The sequence below is a fragment of the Temnothorax longispinosus genome, unplaced genomic scaffold, assembly GCF_030848805.1.
Source record: "Temnothorax longispinosus isolate EJ_2023e unplaced genomic scaffold, Tlon_JGU_v1 HiC_scaffold_16, whole genome shotgun sequence".
NCBI lineage: Eukaryota > Metazoa > Arthropoda > Insecta > Hymenoptera > Formicidae > Temnothorax > Temnothorax longispinosus.
This window is the reverse complement of record NW_027269970.1, coordinates 409,558-435,048: the sequence shown is the minus strand read 5'-3', so window position 1 is coordinate 435,048 and position 25,491 is coordinate 409,558. Positions and strand designations below refer to the sequence as shown.

General features: G+C 42.3%; 3 protein-coding genes and 1 pseudogene across 3 annotated transcripts; all 4 read left to right on the top strand.

The window, feature by feature from the left end:
• The first annotated feature begins 245 nt into the window (after positions 1–245).
• On the top strand, positions 246–2,216 carry LOC139823712 (uncharacterized; annotated as a pseudogene).
• A 2,949-nt stretch (positions 2,217–5,165) lies between these two features.
• Positions 5,166–6,758, top strand: LOC139823711 (uncharacterized). The gene has a single exon (XM_071796217.1). The coding sequence runs from the start codon at positions 5,166–5,168 to the stop codon at positions 6,756–6,758; it is 1,593 nt and encodes a 530-aa protein (XP_071652318.1).
• A 41-nt stretch (positions 6,759–6,799) lies between these two features.
• On the top strand, positions 6,800–8,107 carry LOC139823710 (uncharacterized). The gene has a single exon (XM_071796215.1). The coding sequence runs from the start codon at positions 6,800–6,802 to the stop codon at positions 8,105–8,107; it is 1,308 nt and encodes a 435-aa protein (XP_071652316.1).
• An 11,685-nt stretch (positions 8,108–19,792) lies between these two features.
• Positions 19,793–23,499, top strand: LOC139823709 (52 kDa repressor of the inhibitor of the protein kinase-like). Its single transcript, XM_071796214.1, is given in 4 exon segments — positions 19,793–19,827; positions 20,230–20,525; positions 21,281–21,471; positions 21,667–23,499. Coding segments are annotated over 4 exon segments (2,355 nt in total).
• Positions 23,500–25,491: the final 1,992 nt, after the last annotated feature.

Sequence of the window (25,491 nt, the reverse complement as noted above, 5' to 3'; positions counted from 1 at the left end):
AGAGAGAGAGAGAGAGAGAGAGAGGGAGGGAGGGAGGGAGGGAGAGGGAGAGGGAGAGAGAAAGGGAGAGGGAGAGGGAGAGAGAGGGCGAGAGAGAGAGAGAGGGAGAGAGGAAGAGAGGGAGAGAGGGAGAGAGGGGGGAGGGGGGAGAGAGAGAGGGGAGGGAGAGAGAGTAAGAGGGAAAAAGAGAGAGTAAGTGAGTGAGTGTGTAAGTGAGTGAATGAGTATAGAGTGAGTGTGACTTGTGATCCCGTAATAGCTTTATCTTATATTTCTTACAGAAACATATATTGATGCTAGAAATGCTGCAAAAGGCTTTGAAACGTATGCATCTGCCTATAAAAGTGATTCAGTTTGTCAAATGGGCAGGGGAAAGCGGAGAAAGCGAATCAAGAATCCATTTTATCATCTTCAGGTGATTCATCTGACTCTGATACTAAAAAGCGCAAGCAGGACAAATCAAGATCAAAGATACCAGTTGCTCCTCCTCCACCACCTCTTCCCGCTAGTTCATCTTCTCAGAAGAAGTCTTTAAACATTGTCTCAAAGAAGAATATTACTCCACTGACTGTTGTTTCTAACAAGAAACAAAGCAAAACAGCTACTCCTTCTTCATCTACAGCCGGTATTAAGCAGCACAAGTTCCTAGACAAAATTATTAATCTGAGGTAGCAGGCAGCTAATAAAGCACAGCAACGGAAGAAAGCAATGGCTTTGAAAAATATTTCTCATAAATTGCCTGGGAGAAAAAAGGCAGTTGATAGCACATTGTGCTCTGAACTACCAGCAAAGGTTTTTGAGGCAAGTGGGACTTGCAGATCTGAATCACAATCGTCATCAATTGTTTCATCGTTAAAGTCGCACTCTGTTGAAGAGTCATCACCTAGTAATGATATGTCAAGGGACATTCAGCTTCTTTTGTCTAAGTCTCTATCAGATAAAACTGAGATCCCAGTAACTCAAACTCAGTGTCGTTCTTCCACAAGTGATTCTATACGCCAGACTCCACCAAGAAATGATGAGTTCAATGAAGACAGAAGTGATATAGATAATGAGTCTGATGAACTCTCACTAGCTTTATCAAAGACTGTCTTGACATCACAATTGAATACAGGTACACTATACGTTAATATAGTAAGAAATCAACTTATTTCCGTAAATTGTTTCAAATTCAAACATCACTCTAAAACTTTGATGAGAAGTACATGTGCTTTATTTTTTGTCAATGTTTGTGGTTGATTATTTTATGTAGTTATCTATAATTATTATGTACAGGTCTGGAAGCATCCGTGGCGAAATTAAACCAAAAAGTAGACAATATGCGTGCGAAACTTGACTTGGTACTTATAAATCAATGTAAATTGAATAGATTTGTACTGCCAGAGAAAAAAATTCTCTGTAAACCTCAAAACATTCCTGCACTTCCTTTAGAAACCATTGAACAGGTCAAAAAGTTTGAAAAATTTCTGTCAATTGACGTGCAGCTTGCAGACACAGTAAGTGATGTTTTATATGTTTTTATGGTAAATATTTAGTTTAATAAAATCATCCCTATAATAACCTTGATTTTGGTTTTTATAAAAACTTTGAGACATCTTGCTAAGGTCAAAATCATGAGAGATAGCTCCACTCAATATTTTTACGTAAAGTTGTAAACTTGGAAAAGAAATATTAAAAGTATTATATCTGCACGATTGTGATGAAAGTGGAAGTATACTCTTTAATTTAACTCTCGTAAAGCACTCTAAACGCTGCTCCTTAAAAAAATTGTATCCAATTAAACTGACAATCAGTATATTACAGCATACCCTAAGTTTATATAGGTGACCTATCCTAGAATTATTGTCGTATGTTTAAGATTTTGCTACATTTCCTTTAATACTCTTCTGTCATTTCTTTTAGTCAAAGTTGACAAACGTTATTAGTGGAAGTGTTGCAAGTCTTATTATTTATTATTAGATTATACATTTTTTTACTTAATAAAATGTAACGGCGGATAACCTTTACGTATCTGTTTCTGTATCAAAATTCTCCTTTTATTTCAGTGTTACTATTTGAAATCTCTTCCTTTGGGAAATGATGAAGCTCGAGCAGTATCTAAACTTATGTCAAACCTCATGAGTAACTCTCTTGCCCAAGAGTATAACTTCGATGGTCATGGAACTAAATTGGCTTTCAAATTATGGGAATTGGTGCAAGGTATAATGTTTGAATGAGTAGTGGAGTTCCGTGAAATGTATGTGCGCATGTGCATATATGTATATATAAAATGCGCTTTTCGGAATCCAGCTAGTTCTTTTTTTAGCAAATGTTAATATTTTTTAATCCATACGTGTTTAAGATTGCTTAAACGGTTCTAACGATAGCGAAGTCGAAAATATAAATTAGCGTTTCAGCACGGCAATTGCGAGCACCGAGACTTGAGCGTTATCGCCGTGACTTTCGCCGTGACGATCAAATGAGTAAACAGTGGAGACAAGGCATTCTTTGTTCGCTTTGTTTCCTCTGTTTTCTGTTTATAATTGTCGATCGCGCATCTCTCGGGGACTTCTCTCGGTGAGGCGTGTATCGAAAGGTCTCGAATTTGCGAGAAGCCCCCGAGAGCTTAAAGGGACACACGCCCTTGACAACGGAGCCAGTCGCTCTCTGCTCTCCGAGTTGCCGCTGTCAATAATTCGAGTTGCTTGCTCCTTTTCTTCCGCGTGCGCTTAGTACTTAGAGTTGCTCGCTCTTTTGCTCGCTTAACTTTCGCTCTGCCTGCATCGGCGCTTGCTTACGCTTTCGCGACACGATCTCTTCCTTCGTTATAATTGCGATTCAGCTCTTGTAAATAGTGTAAATAGACGAATAAACTGTGATTGTCCGTTAACTCTGCTCTTTGACTGTCTCTTCCTATCCGCGGTTCGTGTCCTCGCTCGCGCGCGCGGTCCGCTTTCGAACATTTATGGTCCTTCGAGCCGGATACTGTGACCGGCGCTCGGGCTGTGAGTGAGTGCTTAAGTGACCTACCTCCACGTTCCGTCGAATAACATTGAGGGGAGACGATGAGTAAGGAGAACGCCAAGGAAATAGCAGGAGCTGTCTCCAAGGAGACGAATAGAGAGATGGAGGGACTTATCCGCAGCCAACATGAGCTCTACGGGCGCATTGCTCGCTCGTACGAGAACCTGAGGAAGGTGGGATCACCAAATATCACCATCGGGTTGGTGGAGGCGCGTTTGCAGGCCCTCGAGTCCAACTGGGCGAAATTCGAGGCGCAGCACGAAAAAATATATGCCGCCTACTGGGAGATCCTGGTGGATCATGACTACGAGAAGAAGGACACGTCTACCGCAGAGGAGGCTTACATACAGCAAAAGGGCATGTTCCTCGAGACGCTCCGCAAGCTCAAGAGTAAAGCGGACAGCGCTCCCGCTCCGGCCGCTGCCGGGACAAACCCGCCTCGTACGACCTTGCCGCGCATTCAGCTGCCGGAGTTCGCGGGCAAATACGAAGAGTGGCCCGCCTTCCGTGACCTATTTCATTCGATCATCGGGAAGGATGCCTCCACGACTTCAGTTGAGAAGCTACACTACCTGAAGTTGTGCTTAAAGGGGAGGCGGAACTCTTAGTGCGCAGCCTGCCCACGACGGACGAGAACTTCGAGCGCGCTTGGAAGACCTTGACGGACTACTACCAAAACAAGCGACTCCTGGTGCGCTCATACCTCGCTCAATTTACGTCGCTGCAAAAACTGAAGGGTGAGTCAGTATCCGAGTTACGCAAAGTGTATCACCGTGTCGTGAGCACTGTCGGCGCTCTCGACAGCATCGGGCGGCCGATTTCGCTTAGTGAGGACCTGTTCGTCCATCTCGTCGTAGATCTTCTCGACCCGCGTTCGCGTCGCGAGTGGGAGAACGCTGTCAGCGAAACGCCGGATCCGCCGTCGTTCGCCGTCTTGCAGCAGTTTCTGGACCGACGCCTGCATACTCTCGAATCGCTCCAGCCGGCGAAACCGGAGAACGCGACTTCCGCGAAGGCCGGGGGGAATTCCGCGCAGCAAACGCGAGCCTTGCATGCGAAGGCAAAGGAAAACCGACTCGGTCGCTGCTCCGTATGCCAAAAGGGACATTTTATTATGTTTTGTGCCGCGTATAAGGGGAAAACTGCCGCGGAACGAAAACAGCACGTCGAGGCAAATAATCTCTGCCTCAATTGCCTCGGAAAACACAAGTTAAACGAGTGTGATTCGAAACGAAATTGCTCTGTGTGTGACGGCCGACACCATTCGAGCCTGCACGACGCGTATCAAGGAACCGAGGTCGCCACAACTTCGCATCTCGCGCAAGGACCTTCCGAGACCGCAGTGGCTGTGCTCCTCGCCACCGCCCGTGTCCGCGTGCGTGATCGGTTCGGCATCGAGCGTACCGCGCGAGCTCTAATCGACCAGGGTTCCGAGTCATCGCTCGTCGCGGAATCGTCAGTGCAGCGCCTGAAACTGTCCCGCGCACCCGCCTCGGTCGCGGTATTCGGTGTTGGCGGGAAGCGGACGGCTCGTGCGCGAGGCCTGGTGACCCTCGAAATCTCACCCCGGGGAGGAGGGCCATCAATCGCCGTGTCGGCCTTAATACTCCCTCGGCTCTCCCTCTACGGTGAAGGGATCCGTGCGGATAAAAAGGCGTGGACGCATCTCCGCGGGCTGGAGCTCGCCGATCCCGAATTTCTAGGCTCGGACCCGGTGGATCTCCTGCTGGGCGCCGATGTCGTCGCCGAGATCCTCTAGCCGGGACTGCTCAAGGGCGGGGCACACGAGCCTGTTGCCCAGAAGACGGCGTTAGGGTGGATCATCTCCGGAGCCGCCGGAGCGGTGGCGAATCCGGAGGCCGCGCCGCAGTAGCGCACCAGTGCCACGTTGACGCGGAGCTCTCCGCTCTGGTGCAGGGATTCTGGCGGCAGGAGGAACTGCCCGTCGGCCCTCCCGCGCTAACCAGGGAGGAGCAGGAGGCCGAGGACTTTTTTGCACGAACCCATTCGCGTACCGCGGAGGGCCGATTCGTCGTGAGACTCCCGTCGTAAATCCGCTGCCCGATCTCCGGGGAACGCGTAACTACGCGCTACGGGTGCTAACTCAGAGGGAAAGGCGGCTTTCCCGCGACGAGAAATTGAAGAGCCTGTACGTCAACTTCATGCGGCAGTACGAGAAACTCGGCCACATGACCCCCGTCGCGCCGAACGAGATCGCGAAGAGCCGAGTGTGTTATCTCCCACACCATGGCGTCATGCGGGAGGCAAGCTCCTCGACGAAGCTGCGCGTGGTGTTTAACGGCTCGGCGGCGCTTCCTTCGGGCGACTCACTAAACCGGTACCTACGGGCGGGACCGAATCTGCTGCCGGCCCTCGCCGACGTGCTGCTGCGCTGGCGTCGTTACCGTTACGTCCTAGCCACGGACGTGGAAAAAATGTACCGCCAGATTCTGGTTCACGAGGAAGATCGTGATCTTCAGCGGATCTTGTGGCGGTACCACACAGACGAGAAGATACGGGAGTATATTCTCAACACCGTTACCTACGGGCTAACCTGTTCTCCTTTCCAGGCTATTCGTGCTTTGCTTCAGCTAGCCGAAGACGAAAAGGAACGCTTCCCGCTCAGCGCCGCCCTAGCGCTGCTCTGTGCCCGCTACATGGACGAAGTACTTTCGGGCGCCGATACCCTCGAAGAGGCTATGGCCCTTCGGCAGCAGCTAACGGAACTCTGTGCGGCGGGCGGCTTTCCGCTGCGCAAGTGGTCGGCTAACGATGAGGCGATTTTGACGGGAGTCCCGGCGGAACATCGTATGCAGCGCGAGCTTCGCGCTTGGCGACCTCAGGAATCGCACGGCATCCTGGGCTTACAGTGGCACCCCGGCGTCGACAGTTTCTCCTTCGCGACACGGACGAGCCCGGGGACGTCAGTCACTAAACGGTCAGTGTTGTCGCTCACTGCCCGGCTCTTTGACCCCCTTGGTTGGCTAGCGCCGGTCGTGGTACGTGCCAAGATAGCCTTCCAGGCCACTTGGTTGCAGGGTCTCGACTGGGACGACCCGCTGGCGGAAGACGACACCCGACGATGGAGGGAGTATCAGACCGAGCTTCCGGTACTGGAGCAGATTCGAGTTCCGCGGAGAATTTTTTCGGACGCGCCGGGGATTGGCCTCGAGCACCACGGCTTCGCTGACGCCTCCGAGAGAGCGTACGCTGCCGTAATCTACCTACAAGCAGAAACAAAGGACGGATCATGGCGAGTCACCTTGATGGCAGCCAAAACAAAGGTCGCCCCTCTCAAGCAGGTCACCTTGGCTCGACTCGAGCTCAACGCCGCTGCGCTGCTCGTCAAACTCGCCTCTCACGCCAAGACCGTCCTCGAATTACAAGGGGCCACCTTCCACTTCTGGTCGGATTCCATGGTGACGCTGGGATGGATCCGTGGGCATCCGACCCGCTGGAAGACCTACGTGGCTAACCGGGTCTCTGAGATACAGACGACGATGCCGGAGGCACTGTGGCATTATGTGCCAGGAGGAGACAACCCGGCAGACTGCGCTTCGCGGGAGCTTTCCCCGGGCGAGCTGATCGGCCACCAGCTCTGGTGGCAGGGCCCCGCCTGGCTAAAAGAGGACCCTTTGAGGCATGGTGCCGGCGATGGCTTCGCCGGAGGCAGGGCGGTCAAGCAAGAGCAGAATCAGCGGCCTCCGGGTACTGGGACGACCTGTCCGCCGAGGAGCTGGAAGAGACCCGCTTGAGTTGGATCCGACGGACGCAAGCGATTCACTTCGGCCGAGAAATGGAAGCGGTCCGGCTGGGCCGCTCGCTGCCGAGATCTAATTTTCTTGTCAGACTTAATCCTGTTCTAGATGCTCAAGGACTGCTGCGCGTTGGCGGGCGGCTCAAGCACGCCGTCCTGGCCTACGACGAACGGCATCCCGTGATCCTGCCCGAGGCGTCACGATTCACCAGGCTGACCGTGGACGCTTGCCACAGGAGGACGTTGCACGGGGGAGTTCAGATGACCCTGGGGATGATCCGTCAGCGATATTGGATTCCGCGAGGCCGCGCTCTAGTGAAGCGACTGATTCTCCGCTGCGTGACGTGTGCGCGTTGGCGGGCGGCAACCCCGCAGCAACTGATGGGCGATCTACCACGCGAGAGAGTGAGACCTTCACGGGCATTCCTACACACAGGCGTTGACTACGCCGGGCCCATTATGTTGAGAACAACCAAGGGCCGAGGCCAGCGCTCTCACAAGGCGTTCATCTCGGTTTTCGTCTGCCTCGCCACGCGAGCAGTTCATTTGGAGGTCGTTTCGGATTACACCGCGGCGGCCTTCTTGGCGGCGCTTCGCCGATTCACTTCCCGCCGCGGGCTGTGCCTCAGCCTTCACAGCGATTGCGGGACCAACTTCGTCGGGGCCGACGCGCAGCTGCGCGCTCTCTTCGCGGCGAGCCATCCGGAAGGACGACAGATCGCCAGCCAGCTCGCCTGTGACGGGATTAAATGGCGGTTCAACTCTCCAGCCGCGCCCCACTTCGGGGGCATATGGGAGGCAGCCGTCAAGTCCCTGAAGCACCACCTTCGGAGGGTGCTGGGCGAAGCCACCTTAACTTACGAGGAGATGAGCACTCTCCTCGCCCAGGTAGAAGCGTGCCTAAACTCACGTCCGTTACAGGCTCTTTCAGATGACCCGGACGACTTGGCTGCGCTGACGCCGGGGCACTTCCTGGTGGGGTCCGCGTTGACGGCGGTGCCCGAGCCGTCGCTGCTGGACGCGCCCGACAATCGACTATCCCGCTGGCAGTTGTTGCAGAAGATGCGGGATCACTTTTGGGAGCGGTGGGCTCGAGAGTATCTCCACGCCCTGAGTCATCGTCCCAAATGGCTTGTCCAGAAGCCTGACCTCCAGGTCGGCAGTCTCTGCCTCATTCGGAACGAAGCCACCCCGCCAACGAGATGGCCGCTGGCCCGCGTCATCCGAGTCCATCCGGGAGAGGACGGACGCGTTCGCGTGGTCACCGTTCGCACCGCGGCGGCTGAGTTTACCCGGCCCATTGTAAAAATTGTAATTCTACCGACTACCGACGCCGATATAAATTAAAGCATTGTGAAAAATTAAATTCCCGGGAGCAAGGTAAAACGTTACGCCTAAAATTCGCGGTCTTAAAGTAGCTCTGCTTACGGACGCGTTCTTGTACAACCGGACTTTAAGTCAAGTATTCATGTTGCGCAATAGATCCGCCGGAAGGGGATCCTAGTACCTGTGCGTTACGACGCTGCGCGACGTAAAAATTCGCTCGCGCGTTCGAGAGGCAAAGATCCCGTCGGCGGATCCGCGTGTCATCGGTAAATACCTAATTATCGTACGCTACGCTAATTATCGTACCGCGATTATGTCGTCAGTCCCTCTGACGAGGCGGGCGGTATGTTTAAGATTGCTTAAACGGTTCTAACGATAGCGAAGTCGAAAATACAAATTAGCGTTTTAGCACGGCAATTGCGAGCACCGAGACTTGAGCGTTATCGCCGTGACTTTCGACGTGACGACCAAATGAGTAAACAGTGGAGACAAGGCATTCTTTGTTCGCTTTGTTTCCTCTGTTTTTTGTTTATAATTGTCGATCGCGCATCTTTAGGGGACTTCTCTTGGTGAGGCGTGTATCGAAAGGTCTCGAATTTGCGAGAAGCCCCCGAGAGCTTAAAGGGACACGCGCCCTTGGCAACGGAGCCAGTCGCTCTCTGCTCTCCGAGTTGCCGCTGTCAATAATTCGAGTTGCTTGCTCCTTTTCTTCCGCGTGCGCTTAGTACTTAGAGTTGCTCGCTCTTTCGCTCGCTTAACTTTCGCTCTGCCTGCATCGGCGCTTGCTTGCGCTTTCGCGACACGATCTCTTCCTTCGTTATAATTGCGATTCAGCTTTTGTAAATAGTGTAAATAGACGAATAAACTGTGATTGTCCGTTAACTCTGCTCTTTAACTGTCTCTTCCTATCCGCGGTTCGTGTCCTCGCTCGCGCGCGCGGTCCGCTTTCGAACAATACGTTTATTTTTTTAGGTACACTGCTGTTAAAATTTGAAGAAAGTGATCTGAGTGAAGAATTGAAGATCATGGCTGCAAAATGCCAAAGGAATTAAGAATTAAACCACATTAGTATTACTGCTTAAACCCTATGTGCAAGAGAGGATTTTTCTTGATATATAAAAATATATTAACATATAAGTAGCTCCAGGAATCGTGTACTTTCTGTCAATTTCTTATCTGTGGTTACTAAGAACGGATACTAAAAAAAATATTTTTATATTTATTCTGTTTATTCCAATTTCGAAACAACAAAGCAACAAAGTTTTCAAATTAGAAGCAAACAATTTTTTGTCAATATTTTTCAAGTTTTTATATGTAAGAAAATTTTCTTTTCTTTAATTTAAATAAACAGTATCCTCTTGACAACATTTTAAATTGCCATGATATATTCAATTCAAAATTAAAAAAAAAAATTAATTTTTGAATATTTATATCTATTTACATTCTGAGTTTTGTCATAGAAGAAAGAAAATACACGACGCCTCAAACGTCTTGTATATGATTAGTAAAGTTGACTTGAAAACTAACTAGTCTTCGCTAAACTTCTACTTTGTCCCTATCTATATATACTGTGGGTTTTACACACATAATATTATACTGTGTAATATATTATCAACATTTGAAATATTACAATATCAGTTATCTACATACAAAAGTCCCATAATATTCTTTCTAAGCCACATTAAAATTAATTTACAATATTTTTTCAAACATTAAGAGCGTTATCGTCATATTTATGTTATTTTGTTTAGAGAAAATTACATATATAAAATAATTTTTCTCGACAAATACAATAAGTTGCTAATTATTATTATAATCAAATTCATTCAATTACAATAATGTTAAATTTTACAATTTCTACTTGTAACATTTTTCCCAGAAATTAAATATTTTGAAAAATACTGTGCCATACTTCAAATTCCTTATCCTGTATAAATGAGTACGTATTATTATTTAGTAATAAGTAAATTAGTCCTTTTACTATAAAGGTAAGTCTATTATACGTCTATAATACGCAGAACGTCTATTAGACGGCTATTAGATGCGTCTAAAAAAAAAGGCCACTTAGACGTCTATCTAGATGCCGTCTATCGATCTATGTTAGATGCGTCTGATAAACGTCTGCTAGATATCTATCCGATCTCGCGTTTCTCCCTGGGATTATTATAATATAATTTTTATCAGCAATATTAGAGGAGTAACAAAAATTAATTTTATTAAGTATTCAAAGCAATTAATAATTTTTAGCATTAAAAGTATTTCCATTTTCTCATAATATGTTTAAAAAATATTGCAGGGGCTTGTGAGTTATGCGAAGCAATTGATACTATTAAGGTTCATTGGTCATATGAAGTTTGCACACGTCAAGCTTGACATCCTAAAGATCACAATGCATTCTAAAAACGATGCAGGTTCGTTAGCGTATACGGGGTGTCACAGGCTGGAAGGTATTTTCTATGTTTTGGAAGTAAAATTTGGAAAATACAACATGCCATAATAAGCGTTAACCAGGAAATGTCAGTGTAATCAGTGCTCTAAACATTCCTTTTAATAGTAATATAAAATTGTTCTTATAAACATTAATTGTATAATTAATTCAAGTTGTCTATTATTTGAAAAAAACTTGATTTTTAGTTTCGTTTTTTATTCTACTTTCAGAAAAAGATAAAATAATTTAGATTTCCTAAAATTAATTTTGTTTATGTTATCGGAGAGGAAACACTTATTATAAAATTGATTATAATACCAAGATAATTATATATGTATAACGATTTCAGATGGTACGACGGCTTTTTTATTTTTTACGTTAATGCTGAATGGAAAAGTCTATATGCATATTACGGACAAGATGATGTCTAATCAGGATACAGCCACGAAAAAGAAAGATATGCGCATGGCAGGGAAATTAGCGCAATTTACAGGCCTTGTAAGCATATTTAGTAACAACGAGGATTCAATTCTTTGAATTGAGCTCTATCTTAAAATCGCATCAATTGAAGTGAATCCACTGCTGAGTGCTGAAATTATACGATTTTATCCGTCACAACAAATAGACCAAGAGGGATGCTTTTTCCAGTCGATGGTTTCGAATGCTGCTGACGTATCTATTTCGTTGTAAATGCATCATTATGAAATGATGATCGGTAGTAAATGAGAGATATGTGAATTAAAAAGATGTGTACATTACCTAAACAGTATCTTTGTATGATTACAAACTATCTTCATCTAATTTTTTAGTGACAATGTCCGAATAATTTGCGTTAGTATTTCTGTGTAAAAAAAATGTGACGATTATCCCGCACAGCACAAAGAGAATCTGAGAACAATCTGAGATTATCGCAAAAGTATATTGCGATAATCTGAGGACAATCGCATACGTACTGCGATTGACGAAGTACTTTCTACGAACGTTCAAATGTCCGGCGGGTACCTTCTCCCATAGAATTTCGCAGCGAATGTCTACAGTTTCAAGAAATGATGAAAACGGGAAGGTTTCAGTACATACGCAGTACAGGCGCACGCGCTCACATATAGATTAGGTTTAGGTTATTAATAATTTCGTAATTTTACTTTATCAAATTGATGTTTTTATTTATTAGTATTTATTATAATATAAATTAATGTTTTTATTAATAATATGTGTTAAATAATTAATAATATGTGTAATATATAATTAATGTGTAATATAATTAATATGTGTAGTAGGTATATATGGAGGGGTTACAGCCTACTTACACTATGTAAGTCACTTTTTTTAACCTATCGAGTTGATCGAGTTCATAGATGCAGTTTACACATGCGCAGATATGTTTAAAAAGAAAAGTGGTCAAAAAATTGGGTAAAAGTTTACAATAACTTACACAGCTCGGATTACTTTAACCTTGACATATGTTGTCAAGGACATGATTCTGAGTAACTTTTCCTTATAACTTAATCGGCGGTCGCTGCTTATTAAAAAGTTATAAACAAAAAAATTTTGGAAAATATAGCAGCTATTTTGAGTATTGGAAGGTATAAACGACTAATATTACGTTTTTTTTTAAAGCAGAAAATACTTTATTTTGCGAAAAAGTCGCTGCTTTACCAAAACACAACATTTAAAGCAGTAAATTGTTGATAAATTAAAGTCTTTTTGTTAAAGCAGAGAATAGTTACATAGGTTAGATGGCGCGCTTTAAAAGTATTTAAGTGTTTAAAGCGCGTCAACTAACCTATGTAGATTAGTGACGCGTAGGTTAGCTACCGCACCTCCCCCGAAAGCAGGGGGGGGTGTGGATGAACCTCGGTTCGCGTGAAAAGTGTATGCGTAAACTATTTCGAGGCTACCGCACCTCTCCCGAAAGCAGGGGGAGGGTTTGGGTGAACTTTGGTTCGCGTGAAAAGTGTATGCGTGAACTATTTCGACATATATATTAGTCATTTATGCCTTCCAATATTCAAAATAGCTGCTATATTTTTCAAACTTATTTTGTTTATAACTTTTTAATAAGAAGCGACCGCCGATTAAGTTATAAGAAAAAGTTACTCAGAATCATGTCCTTGACAACATATGTCAAGGTCAAAGTAATCCGAGCTAAGTTATTGTAAACTTTTACCAAAAATTGACTTACATCATAGCAGTACATCGTAAGAGAACGGTTTTTCTAATGTGATAAATCGTAGCACTCTCAGGAAAAAACCAGCTAAAACCTCATTATACATCATGCATTATACATTATACATCAGGCTTAACGTCGAGTTCAGCGAAATAATAATGAAACACAAATCTTATAAAGAAGCGTAACCGATGATAGCGGCAAGTCCAAATACACAGCAGTAAAAAAATGTGAGTACGATATATTATCGGTAAAAAAAAAGAAATGTAACGTGGGACAAATAGTATCGTATAACAATATCGAATGATATCTCGAAGGATCATTTTTATACGTGATAAAATTTTGCTTATGTCTCGCGGAAGAAGACTCGTATATATATATCAGTGCAATACAATATAATTCAGCTAGAACTCAATATATATATGCAGTTGTACGATTGAACTGTATAGACACAATTTAAAAAGTTTACGTTTACTCTTTCCAGATTTCAGCATATATGAGATTCACAATGCATTCGTAAAACTCTATTGTATATCATGTAAGCTATAATCAGACACAAGTTACTTTCACTATATTCAATAAGCTTCAATATTTTAAAATATGTATACGTTGTCTAATTTCGATCGTTATATAAAAAAATTCAATAAAGTCAGAATACATCTCATTGCATCGATATAACTGAATTATTTTTTGCAGCGTCTATTCATTATTATCATCGGCTGAACTAGGATACTTAATACTAAAAATTGCGGTACAATTTCGCATTAAGATTGCACGCGGTAACTTTTCACAACCGCTACGTTGTGGGAAATCGAGACAAAGTCTTCTAAGATTAAAATATCGAGATGGCTTAATGTAAATATTTACGTCATCATAAAGATTTCTTCACATGTATAATATACGCGTGTATTTATTGAACTACAAACATTTCCTTTATTAATAGTTGGAATTTATAAATTGCAAAATAAAATGAAAATTTATTCTCACCCAAAAGAAGCAATCATTTATTATTATAAAATATTAGCGCTTCAAATAAATGAGAAAATAAATAATATTTTTTCTTTTGTACAACGCAATTATACATTTTTATATTCATTACTTCACATCGTCGCTTCCGAATAAAAGGGCGTTAACTTGGAAGCCGGTTGAAAAAGGCGTTAACTCGGAAGCCGGTTGGAAAAGACGTTAACTCGGAAGCCGGTTGGAAAAGGCGTTAACTCGGAAGCTGGTTGGAAAGGGCATTAACTCGGAAGTCGGTTGGAAAAGGCGTTAGCTCGGAAGCCGATTGAAAAAGGCGTTATCTCCGAAGCCGGTTGGAAAAGGCGTTATCTCGAAAGCCGGTTGGAAAGGGCGTTAACTCGGAAGCCGATTGAAAAAGGCATTAACTCGGAAGCCGGTTGAATAAGGCGTTAACTCGCGCGCTCTAATTTTTCGCGTCAATTTAAGTTGGCAGAACTGCTGAAATAATGTTGGTGCTTGATTTATATTTATAACATAAATCATATTGAAACGAAAAATTATTAGCATGCGCATATAGGTTTTCGAGGGTGCTGATTACGAATTTGATGTCAAAAATCTTGTATTCTAAATAATATTATGCTTTTCCATAAAGAAAAAACTCTTATACAAAAAAGCATAACATTTTAATCTATCGATGAAATGATATATTTAATAACATGAATTATTATAAATAATACAAATTCAGTCTTTATAAAAACTTTACAATAAGAAATTTTTCATGTTTTTACATTGCTCAATGAATATGGTACCATTTTTAATTTACTAATTTTTATGAATCAAAAGTTAATAAATTTATAATTCTCAAAACTTGTCCAGAAAAAGCAGTGGAAAAATGTTCCAATTTCAAAAATTACTAAAATAGAAATAAAAATAAATGGAGACAAAATCATTGCTTATAATAAAGAATATAATAACAATATGGTGAAATTCAAAAATATTTATGAAGATAGAGAGTTGACGCAATGTTATACTTTCAAAATACAGTTGGATGAATCCAAAAAGAAAGATTTTGAGAATCTTATAAAAAACAATTTAATTCCAGCCGAATTTCATGATTTTTATTTTAAATTGATGAAATAAATTTTTTTCATGCAAATATAGTTTAAGTTTTGCATTATTAAAAGACAATATTTTCTTTTCGTTAATTTTATATGTTTATGATCTGTTAATAATTATATTATAGTAAATAAAAATACATATGTATATATATACAAATATGCATTGTATATAATTTATTTCATTCTAATAGAGAGAGGGAGGGGGAGAGAGAGAGAGAGAGAGAGTGCAACCATGGGTCATTCATGACCCACCATGTTTTTACAATACTGGATAAATATTTATTAACTTTTAATTCATAAAAATTAGTAAATTAAAAATGGAACCATATTCATTGAGCAATGTAAAAACATGAAAAATTTCTTATTGTAAAGTTTTTATAAAGACTGAATTTGTATTATTTATAATAATTCATGTTATTAAATATATCATTCCATCGATAGATTAAAATGTGATGCTTTTTTGTATAAGAGTTTGTTCTTTATGGAAAAGCATAATATTATTTAGAATACAAGATTTTTGACATCAAATTCGTAATCAGCACCCTCGAAAACCTATATGCGCATGCTAATAGTTTTTTGTTTCAATATGATTTATGTTATAAATATAAATCAAGCACCAACATTATTTCAGCAGTACTGCCAACTTAAATTGACGCGAAAAATTAGAGCGCGCGAGTTAACGCCTTATTCAACCGGCTTCCGAGTTAATGCCTTTTTCAATCGGCTTCCGAGTTAACGACCTTTCCAACCGGCTTTCGAGATAACGCCTTTTCCAACCGGCTTCCGAGATAACGCCTTTTTCAATCGGCTTTCGAGCTAACGCCTTTTCCAACCGACTTCCGAGTTAATGCCCTTTCCAACCGGCTTCCGAGTTAACGCCTTTTCCAACCGGCTTCCGAGTTAACGTCTTTTCCAACCGGCTTCCGAGTTAACGCCTTTTTCAACCGGCTTCCAAGTTAACGCCCTTTTATTCGGAAGCGACGACATTAAGTCATTCAGAGTAACGAACTCTTTTAAAGAACAAAGCAAAATATAATCATAGAAATTTGCATTTGCAATTAGCAGGATGTTAAGTTGCATACCGTCAATCAATTGTTTAAATGAGATTTCCTCTTACATTTTTGCAGAGTATTAAAAAAACGGAAATATTTATTTGTAAATAAAACGCATTGAAAAAACGCATATGAAAGAATACTAAAAATAGAATTAAGAATATGTTATACGTGAGGTAGAAGAGGCACTAGTTCATCTTTGACAAAATAAAAAATCTTGAAAATAAAAGAAACATTTTTGGCAAAATAAAAAATCTTTAAAATAACATATTCTTAAGCAAGAGATCGTCGGCACCTTCTTTCTTTTATAATAAGTAACCTATGTCAATGACGTTCTTCGGGTTCTTCAGTCTCTTCAAGTTCGTCATCAGGTTCGTTTTGTACCTGATCTCTTTGGTTTCTTCCCCTTTTCTTTTCTCTCTCTCGATCCATGCGTTCTTTGGCATGTGCTAATCATATTTTTATGGGATTAGAAATTTGTTCATCCTTCACAGATGCATGTGCATTTCTTATCACACCTGCAAAAACAACAAATTTTTATATTAATTCATTATTTATTAGTTAATAAAAGAAATATTTTTATCACAAATTTGTAATATTATGTGATTGAAATTAATAAGTATAAAAGTTAATTTTATTTCTCTAATGCACGTATATAAAAAATCACGTAATTTATGTGTGTTGAATAAAGCATACCTGTCAGGTATAGCTTGTCCAGCGTAAAATATTGAACAGCAGTAGGTATTAGGAAACCCAGCCAGCAGCTGATCAAAATAATACCAATTTAACAAAACGTCGAAATGCACCTCAGGGACTTGGTACTTGCATATACTGAAAGCAGTTTATATATTATTGTTAATGTTATAATTATTAATACACAGATCATTACAGATGATTCTTTTATTCAATTATTTTGTATTAAAAAGTAATACAGATATGAATTATTGTACAATTACAAAAATAAATATTTAATTTATAGATGTTTAAAAAATATAATTAAATTTGTATTTATCGCAAAGTGCAGGCAATGACAAATAGAAAAAGAATTGTATTAAATTACAGCTCGTGAAACTATTCTGCTGACGATTTATTGTTAGAGGTTAAAGGCGCGAACACGTCAGGAGCGGTTTGGAGCGCGCGGTAGACCGTGCACACACAAGCGGCCCAGGTAGCAAAATGATACGCCAAAGATATCGAAAAGCTAACCAAAAAAGGACTGGGATGACTTTTTAGTTGGCTAAAAAAATTCCGCGGCTTGTCCCGCGCGGAAGAGCCGCCCGAAAGATCCGTGCACACGAGCGGTGTGGACCGCGCGGTTTCGCCGCGACAGACCGTGCACACAAGCGGTTTAGATCGCGCGGTTCCGCCCACGGCACAAACCGCTTGTGTGCACGACTGCACGATCCGTCGCGGCGGGCTCGTGTGCACGGAATTACGGATCTTTCGCGTGGCTCTTGCACGCGGGACAAACCGCTCGTATGTGGACGCTGGACGGTCTACCACGCGGCGGAACCGTGCGGTCGGTAATTATTTAGTTTAGGGGCCTCACCTCAAATATCGATGTAATTATAGTCAATCGACGCGTTTTTGGACGAAACGAAAGAATCTGGCAGAAAAAAGTGTCGCTCTGCCCCGCGAAGCGAGATATTAAACGTTAAAGTTGACAGAATTCAGGTTATGATTCCTGTCATACCGACGAGCTGTAGCGACTACGAACATGCCCTGTGGCCACATGCGCATGCTCAGTGGCCGCACGCGCATGCAGCAGATCTCGTGACAACTGTTTGGTTGGTAAGTCAGAAGTGTAACATAATTCGAAATAATATTTCGATATTCTTTCGGCGTATAGATTAGTGACGCTTTAAAAGTATTTAAGTGTTTAAAGCGCGTCAACTAACCTATATAGATTAGTAACGCGCTTTAAAAGTATTTAACCGTTTAATGATTTTCGTTAAAGCAGGGCACACACACACGTGTGTATGTCCTGCTTTATAGAAGTTGTGATTTTCGTTAAAGCAAGACACACACACAATTATTTATAGAGGGGTGCACCCAAAAGAAAATGCACTAAAAGAACAATTTCTTCCCAGTTCATAATCATATTTTTGTTAACATCGACTGTGCTATTTATTGAATTCTAATGAAGAATCATTAATAATTAAAAAATTCCAATTTTTATATTGCAGATCTGTTAAAGAATCTCAGTTTTACAATTTTAAATAATTACAAGGTTAATAGTTTACAAGTATTTATATATAATATAATTATTAATAGTTAACATAAGTATTTATTGAATGAATGTCAATGGCTTTTTTCTAATAAATAACTTGTTAACGCATGCACTATTTATAATTCAAATGAATTCAAATGATTTTTAAGGTCACAAATATTTCATAAACATATCAAATTTAGTTTTCCTGTGAAAGACGTTAAATTAAAAGAAAATTTAACTTAACGTCTTTCGCGCGCCAATCGACATAAGTTACAAAAGTAAGGCTGCGTTCAAAAATCACACTTGGTGTGACTCCGTGTGTCTTTTGTGATAAAATGTGATTTCTGCCCAGTGCTCTGAATGTCAACGTGAAGAAATTCAAGCAAGCGCGGGTAAACGGTGCACCCTGTGCCCTTTACCCATAAAACTGCTGGGCTGCTGCCCAATCCCAGGTCCTATCAGCTGGGTAACGGATGCAGCCGGTAGTACTGAACAGGGTAGCGTTTCGCGAGGCGAGCGCGGCGTGCTCGTGCGTGGGAGGTGCCCAATACGAGCGCGGTATATGGCGCACCACGTGCCGTATATTCCTAAGGCGCTTCGACTGCTGCCGAATCCCGGATCTCCGGGCAACCGATGAGCGACGCGTTAATAGCACGGGGCGACTTGTGCGATTACGTGGTAGCTGGGGGCATGGCACCAGCGACGGCGACTCGTCAAACGTGAGTTAAGATCGCTCGACACGAGTACTACGGGGGTAGAGAGCTCCGCCGGGAGGCTACCGGTGCCCTACCAGATGGTGTCGGACTCGTAGGGGCAGAGGATTCGCATAGCCGAGTGAGCGGCATGGAGGGCCTAGTGTGGGTCACGCTATGAAGCTCATGTTGCGCATTACCTATAATGGGGGTGCTATGGCACCCCAACCCTGTCAGTTGGGCTAATCTAATCCGAGTGGATCACGCCCGCTGCAGGAACCCTGCTACCTGGGGAACACCACAGGTACAATAGTGAGTCATGAGTGCGTTACGGGAAACCGTACCCCTACGTTTGAAGGGTCGGCTTGTCCGGGAGTACGTAATCGTCAGGTATGGGCTCTGTAAGGGGGAAATCCCCGGTGTCGGCTCTGATTCTAGCGTGAAGGAAAGTACTGCTGACGTTGATCGCACTCCGACCACGGGGAAGATTCTGGGGGGGATAACCGCCCCCCCAGACCCCCCCCCGGTGCGGTCGTAACTATGACTCTCATTATAGTAGCCAAATGCCTCGTCATCTAATTAGTGACGCGCATGAATGGATTAACGAGATTCCCACTGTCCCTATCTACTATCTAGCGAAACCACTGCCAAGGGAACGGGCTTGGAAAAATTAGCGGGGAAAGAAGACCCTGTTGAGCTTGACTCTAGTCTGGCACTTTAAGGAGACATGAGAGGTGTAGCATAAGTGGAAGATGGCAACATCGCCGGTGAAATACCATTACTTTCATCGTTTCCTTACTTACTCGGTTAGGCGGAGCGTGTGTCTTTTTGTCACAAAAGACACACGGAGTCACACCACCAAGTGTGGTTTCCGAACGCAGCTTAGACGGTGGGGATTTCCACCTACGGTTGGCGGCGCCAATTTACAAGAATACCAAACGCATCCGCGCTGTTCTTTTGTTTTATTCATTTGTTATTTCGAGTCAGATCGCGTTGTACAGCCGATGCTGAGTGCTTAGTAACTTACGACTGTGTTCGATTTCTAAACATAGCTTAGCAAAATCATTAGTATACTAGATGTGGCAACCTTCGTCAGCCACCAAGCCTTCAGGGTAACTTCCGCTCCGACGACACGTGGTTTTCGCGACAGCAAGCAGGTTAACATTTACGATGTACGTGGGGCAAAATTCAAGTCGACAAACGCGGAGAGATTTAAGTCGTCAATCGCGGAGAGATTTAAGTCATCGGTTGACAGTTTCACGAAACGCAAGTTACCTATATAGCAACACTCGTTGTTGATTCTCGCCGCCGAATTTCTCGGATATAAAAGGAGAGCCCGACGCAGAAAAGATTCAGAGTTTTCGAGCAGTCGGCCAGAGCGGTCGAGCAAGCCTCACCACGCCACTCTCGAAGAACACCCAGGACCCTTCCCGGCTCGCCGGAGAAGAGGTTGTAGCGCGTTCGACGGTCCGCCAGAGAACACAGCCGCTATCCTTGAAGTTTTACGCTTCAAGACGAAAGGTCGTCCTGAGCGACTGCCCCGCCAACGGCGCTCAGCCGCCTTCCAGTGTCAAGCGGTCAGCTCCGGATTTCTTCCCGAATCCTCCGAGGAAGGTGTTCACAGTCAAAGGCGCTCGGCCGCCTTCTAAGACTAGGAACAAGACCTTGGAACCTTCAAGGAAGGTTATCGTAATCGATCCGCCCTCCGGTGCCAGCCACCAGGAAATCGACGCTCGACGCTCGACGGCGCGATCGTTACCAATCCTTGAGAGTTCTCAAACCTCCAGCGCCCGGTTGCTGTCACCGAAAGGTAATCTTTCCATCGGCGCAAGGTCGCCGTCAGATACAAGTCACAAGGGCGAGCATTCGCCAATTCTCGGCGCCAGCCGCCCAACATTACCGACATTATACGTATCTCCCAATAAAAAAGAACCTTTCCTTCCAGTTACCTCGACCCCTAAACCAAACCTAGAGTCAATTCTAAAGAATGTAGAAGTTCCTCGACTAATTTCGCCTCTCCCTCCTTCTCCCAAATCGAGCAGCAGAGATTATCGAACGGTGGAACTCCGAGACGCAGCCTCGCAGACTACCGAATCATATCGACCAAAGGCGACGGTGAGGAGTATAGGAACTCAGGCTAAACCTCGAGGAAGAGGAAACAGGAAGAGAAATAATAATAAAAAGCAAAACAAAGAGAATTAGGTTTGTTCTAATTGCAATAAGTGTTCTAGTTGTGGAAAATGTTAAAGAAATAAAAAATGTTCAAATAAAAGGGTTACGTTTAAAAAAGTGTCAATAAATATCTTAGCGATTTAATAAATAGGAAAAGCGACAATCCGCGAGCGAAAAATTAGCGAGCGACAAATCTATTTCCTAAATTAGATATTGAACAAATTAATTTACGTACTTTGAGTTGATAAGTTGGTTAAAAAATTGGTACATTAACGAAATACAGTAGACTCTGTATTAAGTAAGTTTACATTCTTTCTAATCGAGTGTAATCGAGTAAAATGAGTGACATAAGACGTTTTTTGTGTAAAAAACGCAAGACTGATGATACGACAGCGACACCCAGTTCCAGTACAGATTATCAAAAAGAAGATGACAGAGACGAAGAATCTCCGCTCAATTCTGATGCTAATCTATTGGATATTGGGTTATATTTAAATTCTAATTCTCATATTAATGAAGAACTTCGTCTGAAATTATTGAGAGAGCCCTGGGTTCCTAGTCAAACGTACAATTTTAAAAAGGATGTAAACGTTGGCGCTAAACGAGCATTTTGATCTGAATGGCTTACAACCTACCCATGGTTGACCTACTCAGCTATCGCAAAAGGACCTCTATGTCGAGTCTGTGTCCTGTTTCGGCCTCCGGCTCAGCGTGGTCTACAAGGGCAATTAATCGTCTCCCCTTGCCTAAAGTATCACAAATTTCATAAAGTTGCACAGTCTCATGTAACAACCCAGTGGCATCGTGACGCGATTGTTTCTTCAAAAAATTTTGAGAAAATTATAGATAGGCAGCAACTGAGTGTTCATGAAGCTTTAGATTCGGCGTATCACAAAGAAGTTGAAGAAAACAGGGTGAAACTTCGATCAATTATATCAACAATTTTGTTTTGCGGACAGCACGATCTTCCAGTTCGTGGGAAAAGTGATGAGGGTTCTGTTTTCACAGATCTGCTACATTTTCGAATTGAATCTGGAGACAAGATTTTGAAGAATCATTTGGAATCCGGAGCAAAAAACTCTTTGTATATATCGCATCAAATCCAAAACGATTTAATTCAAACTTGTTCTGATGTACTCAAAGGCAAAATAATTGAGAAGGTGAAACGTGCATCTGTTTTTTCGGTGTTGGCTGATGAGACTGCTGATATTAGTAGTACAGAGCAATTATCAATCGGTGTTAGGTATCTGCATTGTGATCAAAAAGACAAAAAGCCGATAATTTGTAAAGAATTTCTGGGATATGTACCATTGCAAGAATTAAACTCTAAATCCATTTCAGAAACCATTATTTGATTTGTAAAAAATTGCGATTTGGATTTAAACCGACTCGTTGGCCAAGGATATGACGGCTGTGCTGCAATGGCTGGTCACATAAGTGGTGTTCAGAAACTAATTAACAAGTATCCTATGGCGCTGTTCTTCCACTGTGCTAGCCATATATTGAATCTTGTCATCAATGACCAGAACGATGTCAATGAAGTGAGAAATACTGCTGGGACGACAAAAGAAATTATAAATTTTTTTGGTGAGAGTACTTTACGGCGGAACATGATTCCCAATATCCCTTTGTTTTGTGAAACGCGCTGGTCGGCAAAATACAAGAGTATCAGAATATTTTCTGAGAATTTTTCGACAATTGTACAAGCTTTAAAAAAACTTTCAGAGAACGCACCAAACTCGAAGACAAAGGTCAAAGCTCATCAACTCTACACGACTGCAACAACTCCAACCTACATTGTGACGCTCCTAGTCATTGCTATTTATTCCGCCAAACTTGAACCTGTATGCAACCAACTCCAGCAAGTAAACATGAACGTAAAAACAATAAACGATCACGTGGCTAAATTAACAAATGTGCTTCAATCTCACCGCAATAATGCCTTGATACAGTTTACTACCATCTTTGGAAAAGCTCAATGCGAAGAACTAGATATTGAATTCAAACGTCCTCGAGTGGCTGCAAGACAGACTCAAAGATCGAATCAACCTTCTGAAAATGTAGAAGATTTCTTTAGAAGATCTATCTTTATCCCTTACTTGGACTCTATTATTTCTTCTCTGAGAAATCGTTTTTCTTCTACGCACGAAAAAGCATTTTCGCTTATGCAGCTTCACCCAAATGCTATGAAAAAATTGGATAAAGTGTCATTTCTTGCTGTTGTAAAAGACATAAATAGTCTTTATGGAAATATTTTATCGAATTTTATCGCCGAGGCTACCACATGGTATGAGATGTGGAAGAATGAAGCAACCCCAAATGAATCCCTCGAGTACGCAGATTTAATTTGTCAAGCAACACCGTTCTACCCAGCTGTAGCTGAGGCAATCAAAATTGGTCTGACTCTTCCAGCAACAACATGTAGCATTGAACGCTCATTCAGTACATTACGCGTCAAGACTTGGAATCGGTCTACGATGAGAAACGAGAGACTAAGTGGACTGTGCATGCTCAGCGTTCATAGAAAAAGAGTACAAGAAGAAACAGAATTCATTGATAATGTGACAAATGAATTTGGAAAGCAACCAAGACGGCTCAAGTTTTTGTTTTAATATATTGATTTTTCTAAAATTGTTTCCCAAAGGCTTATTACAAATGATAATATTAAGTATTGAGTTTTTGTTCAATTGAAAAAATTATAGTTGATATTATATTCTATATTACATAAATTTTTTTTCCAGTAAATTTTTTTCCCTGTCTCTTCCCCACTCATTCACTTATTTCATAGGCGATTTCATAGGTGCGAAAGTGCACCGCCTTGCACCCCCTTCCCGACGCCCATATAGAAGTTGTGATTTTCGTTAAAGCAGGGCACACACACACGTGTGTATGTCCTGCTTTATAGAAATTGTGATTTTCGTTAAAGCAAGGCACACACACACACGTGTGTATGTCCTGCTTTATAGAAGTTGTGATTTTCGTTAAAGCAGGGCATATATCGAAAATCACAACTTCCATAAAGCAGGACATACACACGTGTGTGTGTGCCCTGCTTTAACGAAAATCACAACTTCTATAAAACAGGGCATACACACGTGTGTGTGTGCCCTGCTTTAAGGGGTAACGCCACCCCTGAGACCCAAAAGTTTATATCTAAGTTTGGGAATTTTTTGTGGGCAAATGAATAGCTTTATTTAAAAAAACATAAACCACTTTATTGTACACATACTTAACTATAAAAAAAATATTTTTATTAGTCATTGTTTGAAAGCGCGATGAGACATTGAGGAGAAAAGGGTGAATGTTGCCATCTATGATATTTCATAGAAAGTACTAGCGATTTTGTAAACTCACTTCAGTTGGCGAATCTAGTTCCCTAGAAAAATTGTATAGCGTAAAGCGCTAGAGGCGCGACGTATCGATATTCAATTCATGTAATTGCCGCGTGAAGAAGAAAGCGCGCGTGCATGCACAAGCTTGCGGCCCGGGTAACCGGCGTTATTCGTTTCTTGTTTGTCAATAAGTGAAGACATGTTTCTGACTTTCTGCCGTATAATCTGAATTCGGTATTATATTAATGTGAGTCGTTCTAACGGTAAGTTGTGAAACTCTATGTAATCGATTGATAAGTACGAGAGGATCCGAGGGACTGTAATGAGAAGTACGAGAAGATCCGAGGGACTGTAATTGACGCACGGCAGGACCAGGGCTCGATTTCATTCTCAAACGTGTGAGAGATCGACGCCATTACTCCGTTTCTTGATGATGACGATGACGGCATAAGATTGACGCCATTATTCCGTTTCTTGATGATGACGATATGATATGGATAAATGAAAAGGAAACGACTCTTTAGAAGTGCATCCACACACGGTGGACACCAATATTCAGGTAACTCTTAGATTTCTGATAGAAGCCATCGATCACGACTAAGATAAAGATTGTCGGAAAAGTCTACAGTCTACTCGATCTTTGGTTTCAGAAATCTCGAGAGATCTACCGTCCAGTAAAGGACGCTTAAAAGGCTTCCGCGCTCCAGCGAAGCATTTATTGACCGGAACGATAATCGTTCTTTTCACTTGAGTACTCAAGATATTTATTTACGGGTTGCAAGCATTTTTTGACTGTTCATTCGTGCTATTTCATTTTGGCCAAGTAAAATAAATTATGCAAGCTTGCGATGCGTTTGATTCTATTTTTTGTGATAGTTAATTTCACATATTTCTCGATACATATTTGCGAAGAGATTCATTTGTTTACCCAGCAAACGAAAAAAGATTGAAAAGAATTAAAACGGGATTGCCAGGAATTCAAGTAAGGACTTTCCAAATTCCATTTTGTCCAAAAAAGGGATTGAAATAGTTTTAATATCATGGAATTCCTTATTTTGGAAAGAATTTGTCTTTTTTGAATCCCATCCAATTCCGACACAAAAACGTAACGAAATGAATATTTTCGTGGAATTACTGAATGCCAGGTTAGGGATTGGAAAGTTTCGTCATGAATTCCATTGAATACCATTGATTCCGTTAACGAAATGAATACCATTGAATGCCAAACTAGGAATTAAAAATTTCCGTATTGAATTCAATGGAATTCAATCC